At 35.1% G+C, this 21,731-nt stretch overlaps 3 protein-coding genes across 5 annotated transcripts in view; 1 reads left to right on the top strand and 2 right to left on the bottom strand.

Annotated features, from left to right (window-relative positions):
- Positions 1-413: 413 nt before the first annotated feature.
- LOC117103199 (NADH dehydrogenase [ubiquinone] 1 alpha subcomplex subunit 8-like) lies at positions 414-4,324 on the bottom strand. Its single transcript, XM_033243728.1, has 4 exons — positions 4,116-4,324; positions 1,822-1,991; positions 1,613-1,697; positions 414-1,213 (listed from the first exon to the last, which is right to left on the bottom strand). The coding sequence occupies exons 1-4, from the start codon at positions 4,236-4,238 to the stop codon at positions 1,079-1,081; spliced, it is 513 nt and encodes a 170-aa protein (XP_033099619.1). The 5' UTR covers positions 4,239-4,324; the 3' UTR covers positions 414-1,078.
- Positions 4,325-4,346: 22 nt separating this feature from the next.
- LOC117103197 (HSPB1-associated protein 1 homolog) lies at positions 4,347-9,769 on the top strand. Of its 3 annotated transcripts, XR_004444533.1 has the most exons (7): positions 4,347-4,571; positions 5,623-5,837; positions 6,982-7,118; positions 7,442-7,694; positions 8,347-8,475; positions 8,919-9,440; positions 9,474-9,769. XR_004444533.1 is itself a non-coding variant. In XM_033243725.1 (6 exons), the coding sequence occupies exons 1-6, from the start codon at positions 4,373-4,375 to the stop codon at positions 9,366-9,368; spliced, it is 1,383 nt and encodes a 460-aa protein (XP_033099616.1). In that variant the 5' UTR covers positions 4,347-4,372; the 3' UTR covers positions 9,369-9,595. The 3 variants fall into 3 exon arrangements, 2 of the variants coding, with proteins under 2 accessions (XP_033099616.1, XP_033099617.1); XM_033243725.1 differs by having other exon boundaries at positions 8,919-9,595; XM_033243726.1 differs by having other exon boundaries at positions 4,381-4,571; positions 5,628-5,837; positions 8,919-9,595.
- LOC117103196 (metal transporter nramp1 homolog) overlaps positions 9,474-21,731 on the bottom strand; it is a 15,700-nt gene continuing 3,442 nt past the window's right edge. The window contains exons 3-16 of the mRNA XM_033243724.1: positions 21,450-21,572; positions 19,912-19,990; positions 19,284-19,431; positions 17,948-18,021; positions 17,187-17,254; positions 16,276-16,431; positions 15,619-15,786; positions 15,348-15,437; positions 14,732-14,761; positions 13,646-13,866; positions 12,272-12,341; positions 11,970-12,050; positions 11,447-11,479; positions 9,474-11,305 (exon numbers count right to left, since the gene is read on the bottom strand). Coding sequence (XP_033099615.1) covers positions 11,177-11,305; positions 11,447-11,479; positions 11,970-12,050; positions 12,272-12,341; positions 13,646-13,866; positions 14,732-14,761; positions 15,348-15,437; positions 15,619-15,786; positions 16,276-16,431; positions 17,187-17,254; positions 17,948-18,021; positions 19,284-19,431; positions 19,912-19,990; positions 21,450-21,572 — 1,470 coding nt within the window. The 3' untranslated portion in view covers positions 9,474-11,176. The remainder of the gene's footprint in view (positions 11,306-11,446; positions 11,480-11,969; positions 12,051-12,271; positions 12,342-13,645; positions 13,867-14,731; positions 14,762-15,347; positions 15,438-15,618; positions 15,787-16,275; positions 16,432-17,186; positions 17,255-17,947; positions 18,022-19,283; positions 19,432-19,911; positions 19,991-21,449; positions 21,573-21,731) is intronic.

The following is a 21,731-nucleotide window of genomic DNA, read 5'->3' as shown; positions in this document are numbered from 1 at the left end:
CACAGTATAAAAATCAGGGTACACATTTTTTTAATTCAATTTCTATGCTCAAGTTAATAATTTGTATGTAACTGAGTAATTATTTTTTATGATTTGTTGTCATTTTCAGAGGACACTACATCTTTAATAGATACATTTTAGAGTACTGTACTATTGCCAATGTTAGTGTGAGTATAACTAATTTTCCCCTTTTAGAGTAGCAAATCACTTTTCTTATTGGTACTCCTTGGTGTAATTGTATGTCAGTTTTGGTATTTAGCTGATTATTTCTTTCATTCCAATCTATGATTTTTTTTTGTCTTATACTTGTACGGTATGCTCTTTGATTTTGTGTTACTGTGTCTGCAAACATTTTTTTATGGTATACTGTATGCCTAAATAAATGGAATAGAAATACAAAATTAAAAAAATATGAAAGCAGGTTTTTTTAATTTTTTTATTTCACTTTAAGTCATCAGGGTCACAATGAGACTACAGTAATTATAAAGCACCACATTGTTTATTGCCATTCTGCGATTGGCAATTTAACCATATATTTCAATATTTCTTTGAATTAATACTTTAATAATGAACCAAAATAATATACTGTAGTAACACAACACACAGTACCAACTCTTTGCTATATGCTCTATTGAGTATAAGGGATATGATCAGCATGTTGAAACTATGCATTAGTAATGTCTACCACTTCCATTACAAATGCTTAGCACTCTTTACTATTGAGGACATCATCCCATACTAAGTTGTTATTAGAAAGTGAGCCAATGAAAGAATACCTTTGTAATTGACTGAGATATAACTTCATCAAGTAGTAACAATCCTGTTATTATGAGATGCATATAAATGCATACAGTTTCCTACCACAATCAATCTATGGAGAAATACAGTCATACTATCAGAAACTTTTTAAACATTTACAAATAAATTTTATTTCCTATCTTTCTATTCTGAGTTTTTAAACACTGAGATTTTGCAATGCAGCTTCTGAATTTCAACCTGGTTTTAAACACAATTCTAGCCACTTGTTAAGTGACTTTATAACCAATCAATTGTCAAGTGGATGAAATTTTGTTGTAATCTACCAGAAGAAAAAAAACTTGGAACCATATTTTGATGGAGGTAGGTTATCAGGTATTTCAATTTCAGGTGCTGGCTCTGGTTTCGGCCGTAGATTGCGGACTGGTAGTGGACGATCAGTCTTGACAACTGTTACCTACAAACAGTTAAAAGTAGAAGTCCTGAATTTCAATCTATTCTATGTATTTGTACCAGAAATCGAACACTTAAAACAAATGTAACTTTGTTAAAAAACAACAATAGCATTAGGAATGAACTTGACTTCGGACACGCATTTGTGTGACCAAAAAAGGGTTACAGGGTTGTATTTTAGGTCACAGAGTTACATCAATTCAACCTCTTGTTAAAGTTACTTATCACCCTAAAAATACTTGTTTAGGGTTAAGAATTTATCACACTTGCGTGAAAAGGGGTGTTTAGGCCATTGTTAGAAGCACAGTTACGCACATGGTTACCCAAATACACCACCCCTTCCCCCTTGGGCAGCAATGTTTATGCCATTAAATAAAGGGTAAAAAGTGATTATAACACAAACCTTGTTTATTTCGCCTAGCTCTGGTCTTACCCATCCCAGTTCATCAAGCACACATTTGTCAAATGCAGCCTGTGTATCGCGGCAACTGAAAATGAAAAATAATATGATGGACATCACTGAAAGCATTTAGTGGTCTGAAGCTCATTTCACCACGTGGTACTTTGCATACAACCCTTGTGTATACAAACGGTAGGCCTACATGTACTTACTGGAATAATTTCTGTTGCCTGTAATCTAAACAGGTCCAATATTCTGTAAATGAATCATTACAGTGCTTTCTCAACTTCTGAAAGAAGTCAAATGCGCAAGTAGTTACATCTTGCCCTTCCTTCAAGCATTTACGAGGATCTAGTTCTTCTGCTTTGCATAATTTAAACTCCTGAAAAAAATCCATATGCACATTTATTAATATATTTAAATGTCTTAACTTTAATTTTGGTGACTGGTAACACTTGCACCATGTGGTCCTAAGTACTACTAAATGGTACAGGCCTACTTGGAAACACTTCAAAATTTAGGCTGCAGTTATTGTAGAGTTGCCCATTGGTGGAGCTGGTTTAACTTTTACTAACGTCATTCTCGCTATTATATACACTTCTCGCTATCATTACACTACGTTTTATAGGAAGAATAGGCCTAACCACTAAAATTTGTTGTTCGCTATAGATAACCTTCTGACTTGCCAAAGTGCAGGTAGCGAGACTGAAGTTTAAGGTTAGGGCCAAGCCAGTTCCACCCATCATCAAATCGTCTCAACAATATCCAGTCTTTTTTGTTTAGTTTCTACATTCAGAGTGTCTAGCCTCTCTGGGATCTGTGTGGGAAGTAATTGCATGCTATGCTAGAGAAAACACACTAAATAATAAAATGATAATATCCTAGGATGATTATTTCAACAAACTAAAATAATAAAACTAGGCCTATTTATGTCTGTTTTTGAAAAAGAACAGGACCTTTATTTCCTCACTGCCATAATGAGAACTGATATATTATTGTAACACAATGTTTGAGAGATACAATGAGAATACCTACTACATAATGTTGTAGGTACCAAAGTTGAAAGGTTACATTATAAGGTAAAAATTAAACGAAAAAACAAACTAGTACTAAAATGCGCCATAGAACCCTACCCTGCCTGGATTATAGAACCCAACCCTGCATGCATTTATAGTTGGTCTACCTTGAGTAATTTGACAGGATGTGGGAGAAAACTGTATTCATACATGTCAAGGCTCACGCATTCGGCGTGAGACTCACGAATTTGAGGTGTGTCTCACACTTAAGGATCAAAATCTCAAGCATTAATGTAATATTGCCTATAATAAAATATTTATGTATAATTAGCTCTCTCGCTAAATATTCATCATCTACTGTATAAGATTGTTTTTGTTATTTACACACTCAAACACAAATAAACGGCGCACTACAACATGGTTAAGTTGGGTTGGCTTTCTATAAACACTCTCAACCAATCAAATGGAGCTGCCTGCAATATCACGAGCTTGACAATGTTGTATGTTTTGTAGTTTTCTGGAAGAGTATATCTCTGATACAAATTTCTCAGAGCAAACCAGCACATTTGTTTGATCCCTCATTAGAAATGTTAACAAAGGTCAACTCGACCTCATGGACATTAAAGAGCACGGCTGATGCCTCTTTCATTATTACAGTTTTAAAAGGCCTCACATAATTTTACATATTTTTATGGTATCTCGTGTGTTCTTTTAGTTGAAGAATTTTGGTAAGCATCGGTAAAAGCTGATTCTTAACAGATTTCTGTTGTAAAAATTAAACCATGAAGTGGCAAAGTATGCACTTTAGTACTCCACCCTAACCTTAACAATAACATAGCAAGACTGCAGTTAAGGTTAGGGTGGGGTACTACGCATTTAGCGCCAACAAAAGTCTCACATCTGAAAATTACGGTATTCTAACTTGACGTATGTGTATTAATATTTCACAGTAATTTTGCATTTAACAGCTGCAGCTAGGATAATAAGAAGGCTTTGAATATTGTTCCAACAACCTTAAGTAAATCCCAGGTCCAGGGTGTGGAATTTTTTGAGCTGGTGTGACCCTAACCTTAAACATCAGTCCTGCCTGCTATCTTAATGCACTTGTCCTAGGTAGGCCTAGGCCTATGAAAAATAAAAAGCTTTTATGGGGAAAAGTCAACAATATGATCTACCTGAGCTAACTACCTAAGCTAACTAGGCCCTACAACTCAACAACGTCAACGATAAAACTAAAAAATATCTAGGCCAACAACAGGACCACCACAAGTTAGTTAGACTGGTGTATGTCCTTGCCACTTGCTCAGACCCATGTCTTTAGCTAGGCCAAACCAAGCACAAATCCATCCAGGGGCGCCAGCCGCTTCACTCGGCTAGGTAGTAGTAGTAGTACAGTAGTAGTAGGGCCAAACTCATTATTTTTGAGCTACGCTAGCTGAATTAGCTAGCCTCAGGCCCTAGGCCTAGGTAGGCCTAGGCCCTAGACCTACCTTATTTTGTTTGTCACATTGGCGAGCGTAATGATGAGCTCCTGCTTTCAATGCAGAAGAAGTTAGTGGTACAACAGGAACATTCAATTCGTCATCACTCGGTAAATGAACAATATTCGGCATCCTAGATGCTAAATTTAAGGTTTTTCAGGTAGATTTTCGGCGGCGGTACAACCGCTCTATTCTATTAAGAATTGCGCCCTCAATGTAGACAGGCGTACTGACGTCACTTCAAAATAAATGTGCAGCTGGCATGAATGCTTCAGAAAAAAGTGATAATGGAAGAACCGACATCTAAATGTATTGGGAAGTTTCTACTTGATGGAAATTTGCAGCATCCTGTGGTCTTAAAGGGCTGTGCTAAGGATTGGCCTTGTGCAAAATGGACGTTGCATACGCTGTCAAATAGTTTACAAGGACAGCTGATTAAAATTAGATTAGGATATAAAAACAAAGGTAGGCCTAAGCCTACCTGATGACACTTACTGACAGTAACCTGACACCTGGATAGGCTTACCCTAGCCTAGGCCTAGCTACTGTGAGTAGGCTAGGCCTACCTAGGGGGAATCCATGGCCTTCACTACTCAATTCTGACTGAGTGGATGATGGAGAGTGACCTAGCTAGCACAGAAAGTAGGGTAGGCTGCCCTGGGCATGGTGGGGAATCCACCATCATGGCCTTTACTACTCAACCCTCCCTCCTGAGTGGATGATGGAGAGTGACTTATTTTTTATTCTATCAAGCCACTATCTAATCAGGTACAGGTGTTGTCTATACAGTAGTTAGTGCAGTTTCGAAACTGCAAGCAAACCCATCACAGTTTTACTGTTCTACTGGGCCTCTGGCTAGCTAACTAAGTTGCCAAGTTGGGTGGATCCATGAATGTGGTATGCATGGTATATATATAAACAAATATAATAATTTATAATTTGATAATAAATAATTTACTAATTTATGATTTGATTTGAATTTATTTGCAAAATCACTTAACTTAAATACTACAAAATATGCAACTATATATATAATGCACCATGTAATTCAGAAACAATGATCAAAGGGCCAAGGCACAGAATTTTGTCTCCACTTGTGGATCCGCATTTGTTCAGTTTATTAACTTTTCAGCCAAAATTTACTTACTATTTGCTAAAATAATTATGTAGATCTTTCTGGTGGTTTATTGAGTACAGATGCTCTGATTGGTTTGCAGTTTGAAAAGTTGTACAGGTATCACTAGGTGGGCGATATAAAATATGATGTGTAAAAGCTCTTGATACTGCTTGATAAAATATTCGGCCTGCCCTGAGCTGCGTGCCTGCAGTCTATTGCACCTAATCCCAAGTTTTTGGTGGTTGGGGTGGGGTGGGGAAGAGGAGTTTGGTTGGGTTTATATTTTATTGCTTCTGAAACTTTCAAAGGTTTAAAAAAAGAATGCTTATAGCGAGTAAACAAATTTTAGATACACATATATAGAATAGTGATAATGTAGTTCTTTCCATGTTACCATAGTACAGTGGGAGGGGGAATGCAAGTATGAGATGGCAACCCTAAAAGATTTGATGGAATGGTGCACGGCAGGAGCAAGCGCAACGACAGAAACCCCAACAAATAGAATATCAGAAGAACGTAATCCATTGATGAAATACGATTCTGAAGTTTATTGGTGTTATGCTGATTATAAATACATGCTGGAACTTTTCTCAGAACATCCAGAACTATTGAAGGTATGAAGCAGGGATGCCCCCCCCCCAAAAAAAAAAATTTACCAAAGGTCCACATTTTCAGGGGTAGAAAATTTAAGAGCCACACTCGCACGTTCCAGAAATCCACCCATAAAACTTCCTTGACCAATCAGAGCACTTTTTAACTAGGACGGCCTCTAATTCGTCGTACAAGCAATGACTTTTAACTGTATATATTAGCTTTTTAGGGGAATTGGAGCCCCCTCCAATTCCCTACAGTCACCCTGTCGGGGAGAAAAAACACAGTTCGTCAAGGAGAAAAAAAATTATGTATTTTCTACATATTTATAGATTTAATTGGTTAAATAAACCTTTTGAACCCCTAAATTGTCATATTTTTGGGGGGATTCACCCACTGGACCACTTTCAATGAATTTTGAGTGACACACGACCACGCCCACTTTTTTCTTGCTGGGAACATCAGCCCCTCCCCCTCCCCCCCATCGGGGACCTTTGATCCCCCGTCAGAAAAATCCTGGTGCCACCCGTGGTTATACACCCTCAAACTGTGAAAGTCCTTCCCTGGAACTTTGAAATGTTGTGGGTGGTGGTTCGTGGCAGGGAGGGATTTAGAGTCTCTAATGGCAATCTTGTATATGAATGTAACTTATAAAATATTTTTTTACTTTTTTAAAATTATTGCTTGAGCCAGTTGTGCCATACTGGAATTTACCCACTGTAAATTGTGATATGAGTAGGTGTGGGTTATGTGGTTATGTTTCTATAGATTCTTAACACCAACCAATTGAATTGAACCAGGGACCAAAAGATCTGCATGCTTTAGCACACAACTACTACTACAATTTATTCTGTCTGTATCTGACCATGGAAAAACCTTCTTTCAGAAGTGGTATAGGGACAAAGACTTTAAAACTACTGTAAGACAATTTAAGGGTTTCGAAGGCTTATTTAAATTGATTTTAGAGTCTAGTGTTACTAACATGTACATATACATTTTTTCTCCCCGATGAATTGTGGTTTCTATCCCTGGGACAGAAGGTTTTTTCGTCGGCCTCTGCTTGCGGCAACCCTGATAAACACTAATTTTGAAATTTCTACAATTATTTCATCAAGTTTACAAGTTATCTAAAGTAGGCCTATAAAAATGTTAAAAATCTTTCTTTAGGAGGTTCGCTGGTCAGATCTTGGATTTGAGGGTCATGATGGAACACAAAGCACTATCTGGATTGGAAGTGAGGGTGCTAACACACCCTGTCATTATGATACATATGGCTGCAACTTGGTCCTACAAGTAGTTGGAAAGTAAGTGTCAGAATTCTTTTAAGACTTAGTTAAACAGCAGTTGCAGCACCAGGACAGACCAGTGGCACATGTCTGGACCACCGTCAGGGAAGCTATTATTTAACTTGGGAACGCATCTTTGAAAAAGAAAGCCTACAATCAAGAGTGAAATTTTGGGCTAGTTAAGGTGCCTATTCTTAACATTGCTTCAACCAAGGGAGGGGTAAGCTGGGTGTAAGCTGGCTGAATTTTAATTGAAAATAACTTTTTTCCACCATCGTAACAGGCTTTGTTTGTATTTTTGTTTTTACAGTTCATGATGTTTCTATTTTCATTTCATCCAGGAAGAACTGGCAACTGTTCCCACCACATCAAACAGAGTGTCTTTATCCAACAAGGATTCCATTTGAAGAGTCAAGTGTCTTCAGCGATGTTAACATTGTGTACCCTGATTTCGGGAAATGCCCTTTATTCAAAGCGGCAACGCCATACAATGTGACTCTTCAACCTGGAGACATACTGTTTGTACCGCATCATTGGTGGCATTACGTTGAATCTTTAGAGACAAGTATAAGTATTAACTGTTGGATGGACTTGGTGAGAATACAATTTGATGTCTTTGCCTCATATATCTACTGTATATAATTATTTTAATCACTTATTCAATAGTAAGAATAATAATACCATATTATAAGGCACATAGATTATCAATCTCGGAGAGCAGCTTGCAGCACCATTCTTCAGTGCACTTTTGTATATAATTTGTTTATTGTATAATATCCAGGTTAAAGTTTTGGTGTCAACAAAAGTGTTGGAATGGACTTGAATTGCTTGGTAGTTAAGATGTTGCCTTCAAATACTAGGGTCCTAGGATCAATTCCTGTTACAGCAGGATTTGTTTTTCTCACAACCAAAACAACTCCACTCCCTAAGTCTCACTATGAGATTTAGTTATTAAAGCATAACTGGGGCCTGTGGGAGAACAGTACCTATCTACTGAACAGGATACCAGTATAAAGAATATAAAACCTTCAATTATTTCTATTTGTTATTTATTTTGTTTATTCAAGAACAGTGAGAATGCAACATGAAAATCTAGATGACATTCAACAGTACATTATTTTGGAAATCATATTAATTTATCAAGTATGGCTTTGTGCAGAAGCACTACATACAATTAAGGGTTAACGTTTGGAAGCATGAAAGATAAGAGACACTCGCAAATATTGCATTTTTTTCTTTTTATCAGGCTATCGATGATGAATGTCGTTTAGAAGAAGCAATTACACGGACTGTCTTCTGTCAGTTCTTTGACAGTAGAGACAGCAATGATAAAGGGGATGGCACTGATGGTATAGGCTGGCTCAACCCAACTGAAGTAAGCAGCACACACAGCACAATTATTATTTTCAATATAGTGTATTTCATTGTTTATAGCATAATTTGCTGTACTCATGTCCATGTTAATTTTATTTTGTACATTTCATTTAAGCCATATTTTAAATCAGTTGTTTCTTAGTACGATAATCCAAACACCTTGCTTCCTATAAAGCCGGGCACTCTACTGCGACGTACGCGGAATCCAATTCAACTCCCTGTAATCGTTGAACAACGCGACACTGTCAGCTTATTGTCTCGGGCAGTATGAACGGATCGTCATAATTGCATTCTCCACAGAATCGCTGAGGCCAATGAGGGCCCGGCTTAAGGTTCAAGTCACTAAGATTTTTATATTGTTATTATTGAATCACTCTGAAATATGTTTAGTGTGCTATAATAGCTAGGAAGCATATTGCTATTTGTTATTTTTTTTTCCCTTAGAGTATTACTTCAACTAATGTAAACATGGAGTACATAAATAAAGCACTAAAAGTTGTTAAACACACTTCATTCGGAAAGACATCCAGTGATTGTCGTTGTGCAGGAACACCAGATGATCTTTCCTCTAAAAATAGAACTTCTGACAATCCAGCAGAATCTCAGGCAGAGGTCACTGGCAAAAGGAAGATGGTTGATGATAATTTAAGGGTGAAAAAAAATAAACCAAATAACACCAAAGATGAACTTTGTATGGATTTTTTCAAAAGGATTGGATTGGAAATAGAGATTCTACCATGCCAAGAAAAGATGTCTAAGGATGTAAAAGAGATGAGCCTTGACATCGATAGCAGAAATCAGGATGAGGATGTCAATATGAGAACTCTTTTACAATGTTTAACACATCCGAGAATTGTTAGTGAAATTGCAAACCTTTTAAAAGATAAAGTTTAGCAACAGAGTCCTGGATGACATGTTCATGAATCCATTTAAAAACAAAATATTCTTCAAAATTATAACAAACTAAAATAAAAAAGAATAAAAAAAACTCATTGTTTGGCAGTCATCATTTATTCTTCAACAATATACTCTGTTTGGATACAAATAAGGCAGCAATATTTACTAATTTTAGAAAGTAAAGCAGGCATGTTTTTTTGTTCTAGAGGTTGCCTAAAAAAATTCAAGACGATAAATAACTGATTGATAGTAATTTATATAATGTATGTAGTCTAAAAAATGTACAGGTATTTGTTTTCTGTAATTAAGAAAAAAAAAATTCTTTTTTTAAATGCTATACATACTCTATCATTAAAATGTTTGACCAATACAGCAACTTTCGGTCATGTTTTCCTGTTTCATAATTCAGATTTGAATACCATTTTGGCACTAAAATCCTTGCTATTAAGTTGATGGCAGTTTAACAAAATATTGAAGTTTACTTGTTTCTAAAAATAGTTTTCTTTTCCTGTTTTATACGAAATCAACACTTGGATAGAATACTAGCTTATACAAAAACACCGAAGACATACTAGCCCTGCATATATATAGTTTTGTATAAATACTATAAAAAATAATCTTGACAAATACTGGTCTTTAGTTGTTGGTATCATGGCGAGATACAAGTTGTTGGCTCTCTGCCAGACACCTTGTATTGCACATTTAACACTCGTTAGCTTACTCACAATGTCATTAAAGTCTGTGATAATGAAGACCCCATTTGGGGAAGACGAGGAATCCTGGTATAGGAAAAACTTGGGCCTCTAGAAAGTACTGATGAAAATCAACATGCACATAATCATTAGTTCACATTGTCATTAAAATTCTTTGACAATGGAGAGGCACTGAATCCTGATTTAGGACTATTTACCAGCCAGTACTAGGAGACTGGGGAGAAAATAATACTTTGTAATTCCTACAGAGTGCGAGACTTACAAATTCCTAATGTTTGGAGTTTTTGAGGTCTTTGGCCTCTGGACAACCTTTGAGGCTTTTCCTAACCCTGCCCAATTATGATAATATCGGGGACATACCCCCTACCCACAAATTTTGTTATCAAGGTAACATCAGCATATAAAATTTTGTGGAGCCATCATAAATATTAGAGATCATATTAAGAAAATTATATATTAACAGCACCTATTAATTTATATGATTATAAAATATATGATTATAAAATTGCATCTTTGTAAACATTATTCAAGCAGATCACATACCTTCATTGTAACAGTATTATCATACTAAAATGCAATACAGTATTTATTCGAATAAACGGCCCGGGGAGTTACTCAAATAAACACCTATAACTTCACTGTAAATGTGGAAATACAACACACAATTAGCCATCAAAATGTGTTATTGCATGATCATAAAGCCACATTGATCCCAACCAGGTTAGAAAAACATTCTTAGAATGTGCCGAGTATGATGTTGCACTCATTAGAATTGTTTAAATTCAATTCCAATGGCGGAATTTATTTAGGAAAGGTGGGGGGTGTTTTTTGAATAAATACAGTACTGTATTATAAGAAAATTTTTTATGTGATATATTTTATGTGCAGTGTACAAACTATCGGAATATAAATTTAATCAATTATACAGTATTTAGTTATGATTAAAAAAAGACAACCGCTTCAAAATTTAACATTCAGTATTTTAAAATTCTAATTGAAATCAAAGTATGCGGCAATCCTGTTAAAAGCAATGGAATTTCAACCAATTTAATGTTTCTTTTGAATAAAAATAGATCACAAAATTACACAGTATTACAGTGGAGGAATGTTTTCTTGTTGATCATTAACTTTATCTTCGTTGATGACGTACGAAATGCGCTGGCCAACCCATTGCTGGTAGGTCACGCTTGGTGTCTTGCCGAAGAGTAGCATTAACTTGTGCTGTATAAAAAAAAATGACATTGTTAAAAACTGTTGCAATTTGAAATGAGTAAGATGAATGTTTGACATACAACAAATATGAAAATGGTTACGGCCATATACATAAAAGCTGTATATAAATGCACAATCATCATAACTTACCTGCGCTAGAAAAGCAGCCCTGGATCCTATTGCCTGTTGAAAAACAATACAAAATAATAATTTTATATACAAAATGTTAAAAGACAACTGAAAATAACCCTTTAAATCAATCAAGTTAAAACTAGTGGTTGTACTTTTCAACCTGACCATGCTGGTCTGTTTTAGTTTTTATAACTTGTGAAGTTTATATACTTGTTTGATGCATACCCACACACATATACATGGATGCACATACACTAACAGAAATAAAATCATGCTTCAATGAACAATGCAAAGACTTTGTAAGGGGGTTTTTCTATGAGAACCAGCGGTTGAATAGGTGCGTAAGTGCTCTAATGCTGTCCAGTGGAAGAGCTCTTTGTGAGGTCAGAAGTTGAAGTTAACTGAAAGAGTAGTTTCCTTTATCAGAATGAGTTTACTCAAAGGGGACGCAGTTTCAGACGAACCATAAAAACCACAGCCAATGCCATCATCATCGCCATTCTTAGTAGTAATCTACTATTGCTACAGAAACCAAACTCACCAAATAGCCGACAAAGCTCACATAGACTATGCTGATAATCGTCACAATGAAGTACACCCACCATGGTTGATTTGACAACACCTGTAAAAAAACAAATAAATTAAAGTATCTGTAACTCTAATATTCAGGACTTGTATATTTTCATAAACATAAAAGCATTTGGTTTCCGGTGAAGAAATAATGGCGGTGATATACTTTGCAGTCAACATGATGTCCTTCCTATCCAAAGGTTCTTAATTGAATGCCTGTTGTAATCAAGACTTAGCATACATAGAGTATCATATTACATTTAATTTACTTACCGAGAAAGACAGGTAGAAGTTGATCACCATAATAACAACAGCCAAAAACCAAACTAAGATTTGAACAAAGCTGAAACAGGGAACAATTTATAAAACAATCAGGAAACAAACATGTAATCAAATAATATACTGTACAAGTAGATTAGATTAGAATTGGATTTTTTTGGGAAACAAGGATAACCCAGAGTGTCAGAACACTTATTTCCAGTGAGGTCTTTGCGGTAATGATTGGGGGTGTACAATCCTCTACTCTTTTAATAGAGTGTACTTGTACTGTACTGCATTTTTGTACATGGGTCATATTGCACAGAAGACCAATGACTCTTAATCCAGGCTGCATCATATTTGCATTTCAGCCTTCAGCTGAAACCAAGAACAGCAGCTGATGGAATTGAACCATGTTAACCATGGCTCATTTATAAAGCAGTGCTTAATAAAACTTTTTTTTTTTATTAATAAAAGGCAAATTGTACAATATACACACTTTTCGATAGAAAAAAATGTAAAAATGCAAAATTCCTCAAGGTAAGCTAGTCAAGCCTAGGAGGCATGGCAAGGCACAGAAAAATACAAAATAAAGAAATAAAAAGAGAACCAAAAAAACACAGAATGTTGAAATTTCCTCTTTATCTCAAAATAGTAACAATATTCATGTGTTTAAAATAATAGCATAATGTAAACAATGATGAACAATACAAAATAATTTTAAAATTCAATTTTATAAAGAAAGAAAAAATATAATACAGTAGCATATTAATAATGGATAAAATTTACAAGACAAAAAATGAATTTATTGCACACTGAGACTAATTAAATTATAAATATACATAAAAAAAGATGAACAAAATTACATTTAAAATTCATATATAATTCATTTATAATAAAAATTATTGCAGTACAGGGACATACAAGATTACAAAGATGAGGTCGAAAATGAATTTATAAGAAATTTTCAAAACACGATATCAGATTGAATTCAGAAATTTTTAAAAGATACATAGGGAACTAATAGTACACAACAGTAATAGCCAGTAAGGACTCTATTTTCACCAGTCATTAAAAGACTCCATGAAATGCGATAAATTTGTTTATACTTTGGGTTTTAACTTTAGGGAGGGTACAGTCTGTAATAGAGTTGAATATTGTGGGAAGGAGCTATAACTACAGTAATACAGTAGTAATAATAAATATTAATACTAACAATAACAATAATAATCATAATAATAATAATTATAACAGCAATAAAATTAAAAGTAATTGCAGTAATGTATAGTAATAACAATAATGATAATAACAAAAATAATAATAATAAATGCTATTTATACAGCAAATCAGTAAAGTAGCAAAAGAATAAAAATCAGAAAATGCACTAACATGCTATTTTTAAAACTTCCCATGATCCTCTCACTACTGGTGAAATGCAGGATGGGAAGCAATGCAAATGGCAGCTGGATGCTCTGTAGAACATTAAGGGCGCTGTCCAGGATGTCCAGCTCACTCTGTGCACTCACCGCCACGATAATAGTCGGTACCATAGCGATGGAGCGAGTCAGCAGAACTCGCTTCCACTTCGGCCATCTGATCTTCAGAAAGCCCTGTAGGTTGTTAAAAAAAACACATTCTTATTTTGCTTTACATGCTGCATATCTGGCCATTAACAGAACTGGTCCATGGCACCCGGCTTTTGGAAAAAACCCCGAGTTATACATCCTGCTGGTTTGTTGAATACCAAAGGGTTCTTAAATTATTTATTGCCACTGAAGCCCATGAGATGAAGTGGGTGATTGTAATGGGTTTCTTGTTTACATTCCAATGGCTATATGTTGCTGGCCAGGACTCTCTTGTTAACTCCCAATGGACATTCTTAAAACCAATTAAAGTTAAGTTTATGGAGCTGCTAACAGCTCCCTCTGGACCATTTGACAGCTCACTCTCAACTACCAGACAGCTCATTATATGGACCATTTCTGCTAACGGGGACTTTTGCCTCATGTAAACTGCCTTCTGACAGTAAAATAAACAGCAAAAACACACAAAGTATGCTTTTGAAATAAAATCTGTACATTCAGTTGGAAATCGGTGCTTACATTGTTGATAAAACCAGTCATACTGACAATTTTCATTCTTAGACATACGGTCAATGTCAATAAATAAACCTATGTTGTTTTTAGCCTACACACCACCCAATCAGAGCCACCAAATATGTAAACAAAAATTCCTCTCTATTTAAAAAAAAAAACTTTTTGTCAACTTCTGCTTTAGATAGTACTTTTTCTGACAAAACACATTAATATTTTCCACTCAATGAGAATTCACAGGGGGTTGAACAATTTTCCTCAAGCATTATCGAACAGTGGAACCAATAAAAATACATGTTGTTTATCATATGTCATTCTGCTATGTCACTCTTGAATTTTTTTCAAAGTGTTAGAAACAATTTATTGTCAGTGACAAACTTACCTGCATGACGAATTGGCCTGCATATGTTCCCTAAAATTAAAGAATAATACTGTAATAATAACCTATATAGATTTGGAAATTATATCAAAAATAGAGCAAATGCTACATTAATATTACATGATTGTGGGGGCGCCCTTTGCAATCCTTTCTTGACAGCGCAAGCGAGTCAAGTTTTTTCAACTCACATTGTCAGCCGATGAAAGTTTGCAAGGCAAAATAACAATAATAAATGCTTAGATAGTTATGAGAACTGTTGTTTTTGAGTGTCTCAATGTTTTGATTGAGTTGGTTCAATTTCCATCAGCAGAATAATAGTTATCTACCACATTAGTTTAGTTAGTTTCCTAAGCAAAGAAATAGGGACATTACTGGAACAGAAATTGCTGATTAATGAACCAAAAGGATGTAAGAAAAACACCATGCAATTGAGAAATATAAAATAATATTCAATTCGTTTTTAACATTTGTGTAATTTATATTTGAAAAAGGCAGATACTGTATTTAAATCTTAATAATTGTGTGTTTGAAGAATTGCTTGGTGGAATGGAGGAGTTCATTAAAGTTGAATGAACATATACACACTAAAAAAAACTGCAAAGATGTAGCAAATAGTTACCGTCATTGTTGAACTTTGACCCGAAGCCAGTAAGCCAATACCCCAAACAACGGCTAAACCCCGACCATATTCATCACTAATCCATTTTCCCTAAAATGAAAGCAAGTATTCAATATTAGATTAATTTACATTATCAATAATTGAAATTACATTAATCTTGTTCAACTGATTTCTATTAAATACTTCCATGTTGTTTATTGCTTTTAAATTTATTTAAAAAATGCTAATTTATTCCCTTCCTCCCAGGTTTAATATTTATGTATGTACTTACAGCATTAGCTAAACTTGGATCTGCCTTTTGGTAGAAAGCATGAGCAAAGACTGTAACCACGAACAAGTTGATAAGGAAAGACACAAACAAAGCTATGCCTGACTCAATGGCATAATACATGTTCCCTTCTTTTACTGCTTCCTTACTTCTTCTATTGATTTTCCGAGACTAAAAAGAAAAATTGAATTAACCATCCACTAAGAAGCAAGATGAACGAAAGCGACAGAGAAAGGGGTAGTAGGAAAAGGTAAAGACTGGGGAAGAGACAGTGTGACGCCAGTGGGAGAAGGGGGAGTGTGTCCCCTGTCAGACAGGCCTGGACCCCATTGTCATCTGACGCATGACGAGGTCGTTGGATCTAAAATTTATGAAACTACTTTGCCTATCCAAATAACGTTATTTTGACAATCCCCAATATTGTGGTCTAAAAGCACAATTTGGACCATACTAATCCATAAAAGCCCCTCAGAACCCTACGAGGGATTTTCATTCTGGGACCCCGACCGAGGTTCTAATCTGCCCCTTGATTGGGACCCCTTGTCAGCAAATTTCTGGAGCTACCGCTGGCAACAGAGTGAAGAAATAAAATGGGGGATATTAGAAAAGGGGTAGAAAGATGAGGGGAAGCATTAAATGAAGTAAATAAAATAATCTCACCAATACTAGAGCTGAGTGAAGGTAGATATTGTGGGGCATAATGACAGCTCCCACAATGCCTACAGCTTGTTGAATGGCTTTTGCATCACAATCAGAACACCATGGGAAAAACAAGCCTTTCATAATTTCGCCTTGGTCCGGCGCCACTTTTATGTACTATAAATAGTAATAGATAATTGAATAATAACTTGCAATATGCGAGAATTAAGAGTGAATGAAAATATGTTTAAGATAAAATACTTTAAAACTATTAGTTTTGTCTATTTTAATTACCATACATTTATTACAAGTAAGAAAGCCAGATTAATGGGGAAGAATTTAATTAATTAAATTAATTAATAAATTATTGGCTAAATTGATCATTTCTTAGGATGTTCATGAACACATGAATACAATATAAAATCCAAATGGCTTCCCTAATATTTTGTTTGCATTCTTTTACATTAATTAAATTTTGGGATATTCTCAAGACAAAAATTTAGAGTACCACATCATTATTTCATGGTACCACAAGACACCACTTTGTTACTAAGCAATGACCCAACAATTTGATACAGCTGAGTGCTTCAAAAGCTACCTATAGTACAGTATACCACAGCAATTTCAACTAATACATCACTAACCTAATAATTTCTAATTAAAAATCTAATAAAAACACAAAAACTTTAATATATTAGTCATTTTTATGTATACTAAATGATATAAAGTTTGAAAAATTCAAAAATAAAGATACAATGTTGTAAAGTGAAGTTAGAAAGTTACATCTGTAACTATCGCTTAGCTGTAGGAGGCACTAAGCTGTATCCAATGCTTGGGTAGCATTGCTCAGTATTACAGAGTTCATGTTGCATTGTGACGTCAGTGATGCAGAACTATTTACAGATGTAGTTAATGAGGCCTTCCATACTTACCAAATAAAAGAAGCATACTCCCATTGTAGTAATCAAGGAACCGAAGAAGCTTTCAAGAACTCTAAGCCCTTCCAAAAAAAATATAAAGAAATATCTCAAATAACAATTGGTTTATTCTAAAGCTATGGGTTGCGATCAAAATTGGGTCGCCAAGTAATTTAAAGTGTTGAAGAACTCTTTGGAGTTTTTGTTTTTATTGATATATCCTCCTGAAATTTGTTGTAGTTAAGAGAGCATGTCCTATGTTCAATTTACACATTTTACTTTAATTTCGATTAATGGTTAATGACACATATTGAATATCTGTTTATTAACATCCCAGGAAGTGTTAAAGATACCAACCAACCAAACCCTGAGCAAGGAGCAGCTGGAACGAGCGCCGATGTTAAGGCTCCAGCATTACAGCTTGGCCCAGATGTTTGATTGGGTTGTCAGCCAAAAAGTTTGAGAACTGCAGTTTTTTTTAAAGTAATTTTATAAACTATGTTATTAAGTCAACAATAATAAAAGGTCATTTGTTTTTTTCAGGAGAATATGCTAATGAGAGGTGGTAACAATTTATATACTTAGATACCGTTATACCAACAATCAATGTTTTATAACATACTCTTTGGTTGAAAGGAAGGGAGTCAAAAATAGTTTGTTTTGTAACCTTTGAAAATACTGTAATGAAAAAATAGAGGAACTCTAATAAGTATTGATTATATGATTATAATAATGACGATATACAATTACAATATTATAAAGGTTAATTTTATTACCTCCAATATTTTCTAAAAACAAAAATGTGAAGGTGTCGATTCCAGTGATGATGCAGCCAGCATAGATTGGTATTCTAAAAAATAGTTAAATGATGATTAATGATAATTAATAGAAATACTTAACACCAATAATAATAATAATTTATTTTCCAAAATTATTTTATAGAATTTACATAGCGTACACATCAAGAAAACTGCTCAAGGCGCTTTTTTTCCCTGGCCACTGGATACAGAATCAATCATACTGTACTCAACATGCATCCTCCTCCACTACCTGGAAAGTATTCCTACTGTAATTATGCATGTAATCAGCACTACTAATTCTGAATCATTCACCTCCTGCCCGTTACCCATTTATACTTCTGGGCAAGGCAATTCAACAGAAGGACACACATCTCGGGACATCAAAGGTTATAACTCTGGCATCGACATTCTAGGCGTACGTGCGTCCCTACACGCTGAACGTCACCAAACCATAACAACCAGGCCATAAACCGTCAGCGTACGTGACAAATTACTCACGCGCGTGTTAGTTGCCATGATAATCGCGCGTCATGCGGTGATTACAAAGGCCTAATGATATTTTGCACTAACATTAGACTGAAATTATATTCTTCATTTCAACATTAATTTTACAAAAATTGTGGTGAATCGTCGTTCATGAGACTCACTTCGCAGAAAAAATTAATAAATGTTCTGTATATACTCAAATGTTCGTTTTCGGCACCTTATGCCAACATTGTCAAAATGACAGATTAACGTTACATAAGAGCATGAAATTTTATAAAATTCGTAAATTTTAAATTACTATAACTTTTCATTTACTTGGTCAATTTTCACAAATCAAATTGTAGTTTATAGAAGCATTTAACAAGCTCGCGGTAAAAAAAAAATCAGATGTAACAGACATTGCGAAGTACCCAAAATTAATCAAATAAAAACTAACACCATAAAACAAATGGCACGCATAGACTAATAATTGACGGCTGTACTCGCAACTAGTATCGGATTGTCAATGCCACAGTAAAGATCAAAGGACTGTACGCACGTGCTATGTTTGAGAGCAGTGATGTGTGTCCTTCTGTTGAATTACCTTGTTCTGTGTAAAGAGAGGCACATATAAAGTGTCTTGCCTAAAGGACCCAAGCAGTGTGACGAACATCGGTTTGAACTTCCAACTTTCTGATTAACAGTCCAAAGCCTCACACACTGTGCCATACGCTTCTACGAGCTTACCTTAGGCTACAAGACCCCAATCGGTTATAGGCCCATCAACTATAAATCAGTATTTACCCATAAAAACACAAAACAAAATGTTAAATGCAATAATACCCACTTTCCATTACTAAGTAGATTTATTGCTATAGCAGAGCCAATGACTTCCTGGATGTCAGAGCCTATGATTGCAATCTCCATCATGATCCACAGGGCAATACGAGGTGCTTTTGGATATTCCTTATGACATACCTGAGCAAGGTCTTGACCTTCAAACAAAGAGCATATTCCAGTGATTAAAATCAAATCTGACTGAAAGAGCACATTTTATTTGTTAAAAACAAATTTGACAGAAAGAGCACATTTTATTGGTTAAACCAAATTTGGCAGAAGAACCACTTTTATTGGCTAAACCATATTTTCGCAGAAAAAAAAGCACATTTTATCGGTTAGAAACAATGTTGACAGAAAGATAAAATTTTACTGGAATGAGGTCATTTTATTGTCTGAAACCAAATTTTACAGAAAGAGTACATTTTATCAATAAAACAAAATTGGACAGAAAGTGTATATTTTATTGGCTAAAATGAAATTTAATAGAAAGAGAATTGTTTATAAATAAACTTGACAGAAAGAGCACATTTTATTGGTTAAAACCAAATTTGACAAAAAAGAGCACATTTTATTTGTAAAAGAATATTATGAAGATACGGATTTATACTTCATGAACTCTTCAAATTTTAATTTACCTGTGACACACCCAAGTCTTGCAGCCAAGAGCTGAAGTACCAGTCCCATTACAGTTGACCACATTAAAACCCACAGTAACTGAAACACAACATAAAGTTATACAGGTTACAAAACAAATAGGTAATTTTTATTATAATTTATTTCTTCCTTCTAGCATGGAGGTATAAAATTTTATACCTTCATGCTTCCAGCACACAGTACGACACACAACAAAAACAAAGACAAAGAAAGAGGGAGGCTGAGGAGGGGCAAAAGTTGTACAAAAACTACTACTACCCACTGGAAATGGTGTATCCCTACTTTTCTAACTTCCAAACATTACACATCAATTAAAAATAGCGGTAATAATAATAGCACCCACAATTGTTTTTTAATATTATATTATGTATCTCTCAGAGGCATGATTTTTAAAATTCCAGTTGTCCCAGGGGAACCATTTAAAAAAATGTGCTGTCCAGTGGGTTCTAAATATATGGCTACAGCTAAAAAGAAATTGCAGAGTTGAATATAAAAAGCCTTCCAAAATAAAGACTGACGACTTTATACCTTTTCTTTGGTTTTAAAATATTTCAGGTTTTTTAACAAATTCAGGTTGCCTAGGGAGAAAAAAAATCTTTTTAGCCATGTGTTGAGGCATTTAACAATCATTACAATGGACCTTCCAATAAGCCCAGACCCTTGGATATTTTGTAGCTAATGTCACACAAAACGACAGTATTAATATAAACGCAAACATGTGTGTATGTGGGACAAAACACAAGCGCTCGTTAATGTTAGCACGATAGTCAGGGGCGGATCCAGGATTTAAAAGAGGAGGATTCGAAACGTTTCCAAAAACCCCAAAATGAAATTTTGCTAGAAGGCCGGAATTGAGCTTTCCCAACTTCTGAGGAGTCTTTTAATGACCTTTAAGTTCTTCAAAATTCAAGGTTTTTCCCCTCTTGAAAAAAGGTCAGGTAATTTTATCTCATTCTTTAGGCCTATCATAGAGGAAAAATCAAAGACAGGCAATATATTATTATATTCCAACAACATTGAGTAGTTAGATATGTAGTCTTTCTTCCATATATCAATGAACCGATAGGCCTGAAGGACTCACTTTCGTACATAAATTATTACGACGGTGAACCAAAAACAGTGTGTATAAGTTATTTAATTGAAAAAAAGCTAAGCGTAGTTTGTCTGATTTTCCAACCTATGCCTAGGTAGGTTAGCATGCTTTTTGTAAGCCAGGACCAAGTTGTATTTTGTTACGTTTCTTCACAGAGGGGGGTTCGTTCGAACCCTTTGAACTCCCCCCACCCACCGGATCTGCCACTGATAGTATTCCTTGCCCTGTTCTGATTGGTCAGTTATTAAGTTTGATTGGCACTTGGGAAAGGTCCACTAATCCAGGATTGGCAAAATCTTAAATCATTTTTCCTAAAATATATTTAAAAACTGCAGCCACTCTATTGTGCCCTTTACATTTTTCCTATTACGATTCCCTTTTAAATAACAGTGTAAAATGTAAAAAGTATCATTTTTGATAGCTTACCTTGTACTGTGCAATGGCACCTGATTGGAGATCAGATTCAATGTTGCCTGGGTCCAGGTATGCGATACTCATCAGAAAGCCAGGCCCTGTGAATGCCCATAGCTTACGTAAGCTAAACGACGTCTAAAAGCAAAAATATGAAATATGTGCCAACGTTAACAAAAGGAATCAACACCCTGAACAATGCAATTCATACAAAAAAAACAAAATTTTAAAAATATAATCTGGTAGGGCCTATACTGCAGAAAGTATGGTATTGAGGAGAACAGGAGTTCCGGAAAT

The sequence above is a fragment of the Anneissia japonica genome, unplaced genomic scaffold, assembly GCF_011630105.1.
Source record: "Anneissia japonica isolate Jap-2015-1 unplaced genomic scaffold, ASM1163010v1 scaffold2652_len1590060_cov184, whole genome shotgun sequence".
In the NCBI taxonomy this organism is placed as follows: Eukaryota; Metazoa; Echinodermata; class Crinoidea; order Comatulida; family Comatulidae; genus Anneissia; species Anneissia japonica.
Note: the sequence above shows the minus strand (reverse complement) of the source record. Positions and strands in the feature narration are given on the sequence as shown.

Bases quoted from the DNA above. Each gene is read 5' to 3' on its own strand.
- LOC117103199 (XM_033243728.1), bottom strand. From the start codon at position 4,238: ATGCCGAATATTGTTCATTTACCGAGTGATGACGAATTGAATGTTCCT. The intron at 1,992-4,115 runs GTAGGTCTAGGG...GATTTTTTTCAG, and splicing joins AATGTGACAAACAAAATAAG to GAGTTTAAATTATGCAAAGC. The intron at 1,698-1,821 runs GTAAGTACATGT...TTTCATTTTCAG, and splicing joins AGGCAACAGAAATTATTCCA to TTGCCGCGATACACAGGCTG.
- LOC117103197 (XM_033243725.1), top strand. From the start codon at position 4,373: ATGCTTCAGAAAAAAGTGATAATGGAAGAACCGACATCTAAATGTATT. The intron at 4,572-5,622 runs GTAGGCCTAAGC...ATGTTACCATAG, and splicing joins ATTAGGATATAAAAACAAAG to TACAGTGGGAGGGGGAATGC. The intron at 8,476-8,918 runs GTAAGCAGCACA...TTTTTCCCTTAG, and splicing joins GCTGGCTCAACCCAACTGAA to AGTATTACTTCAACTAATGT.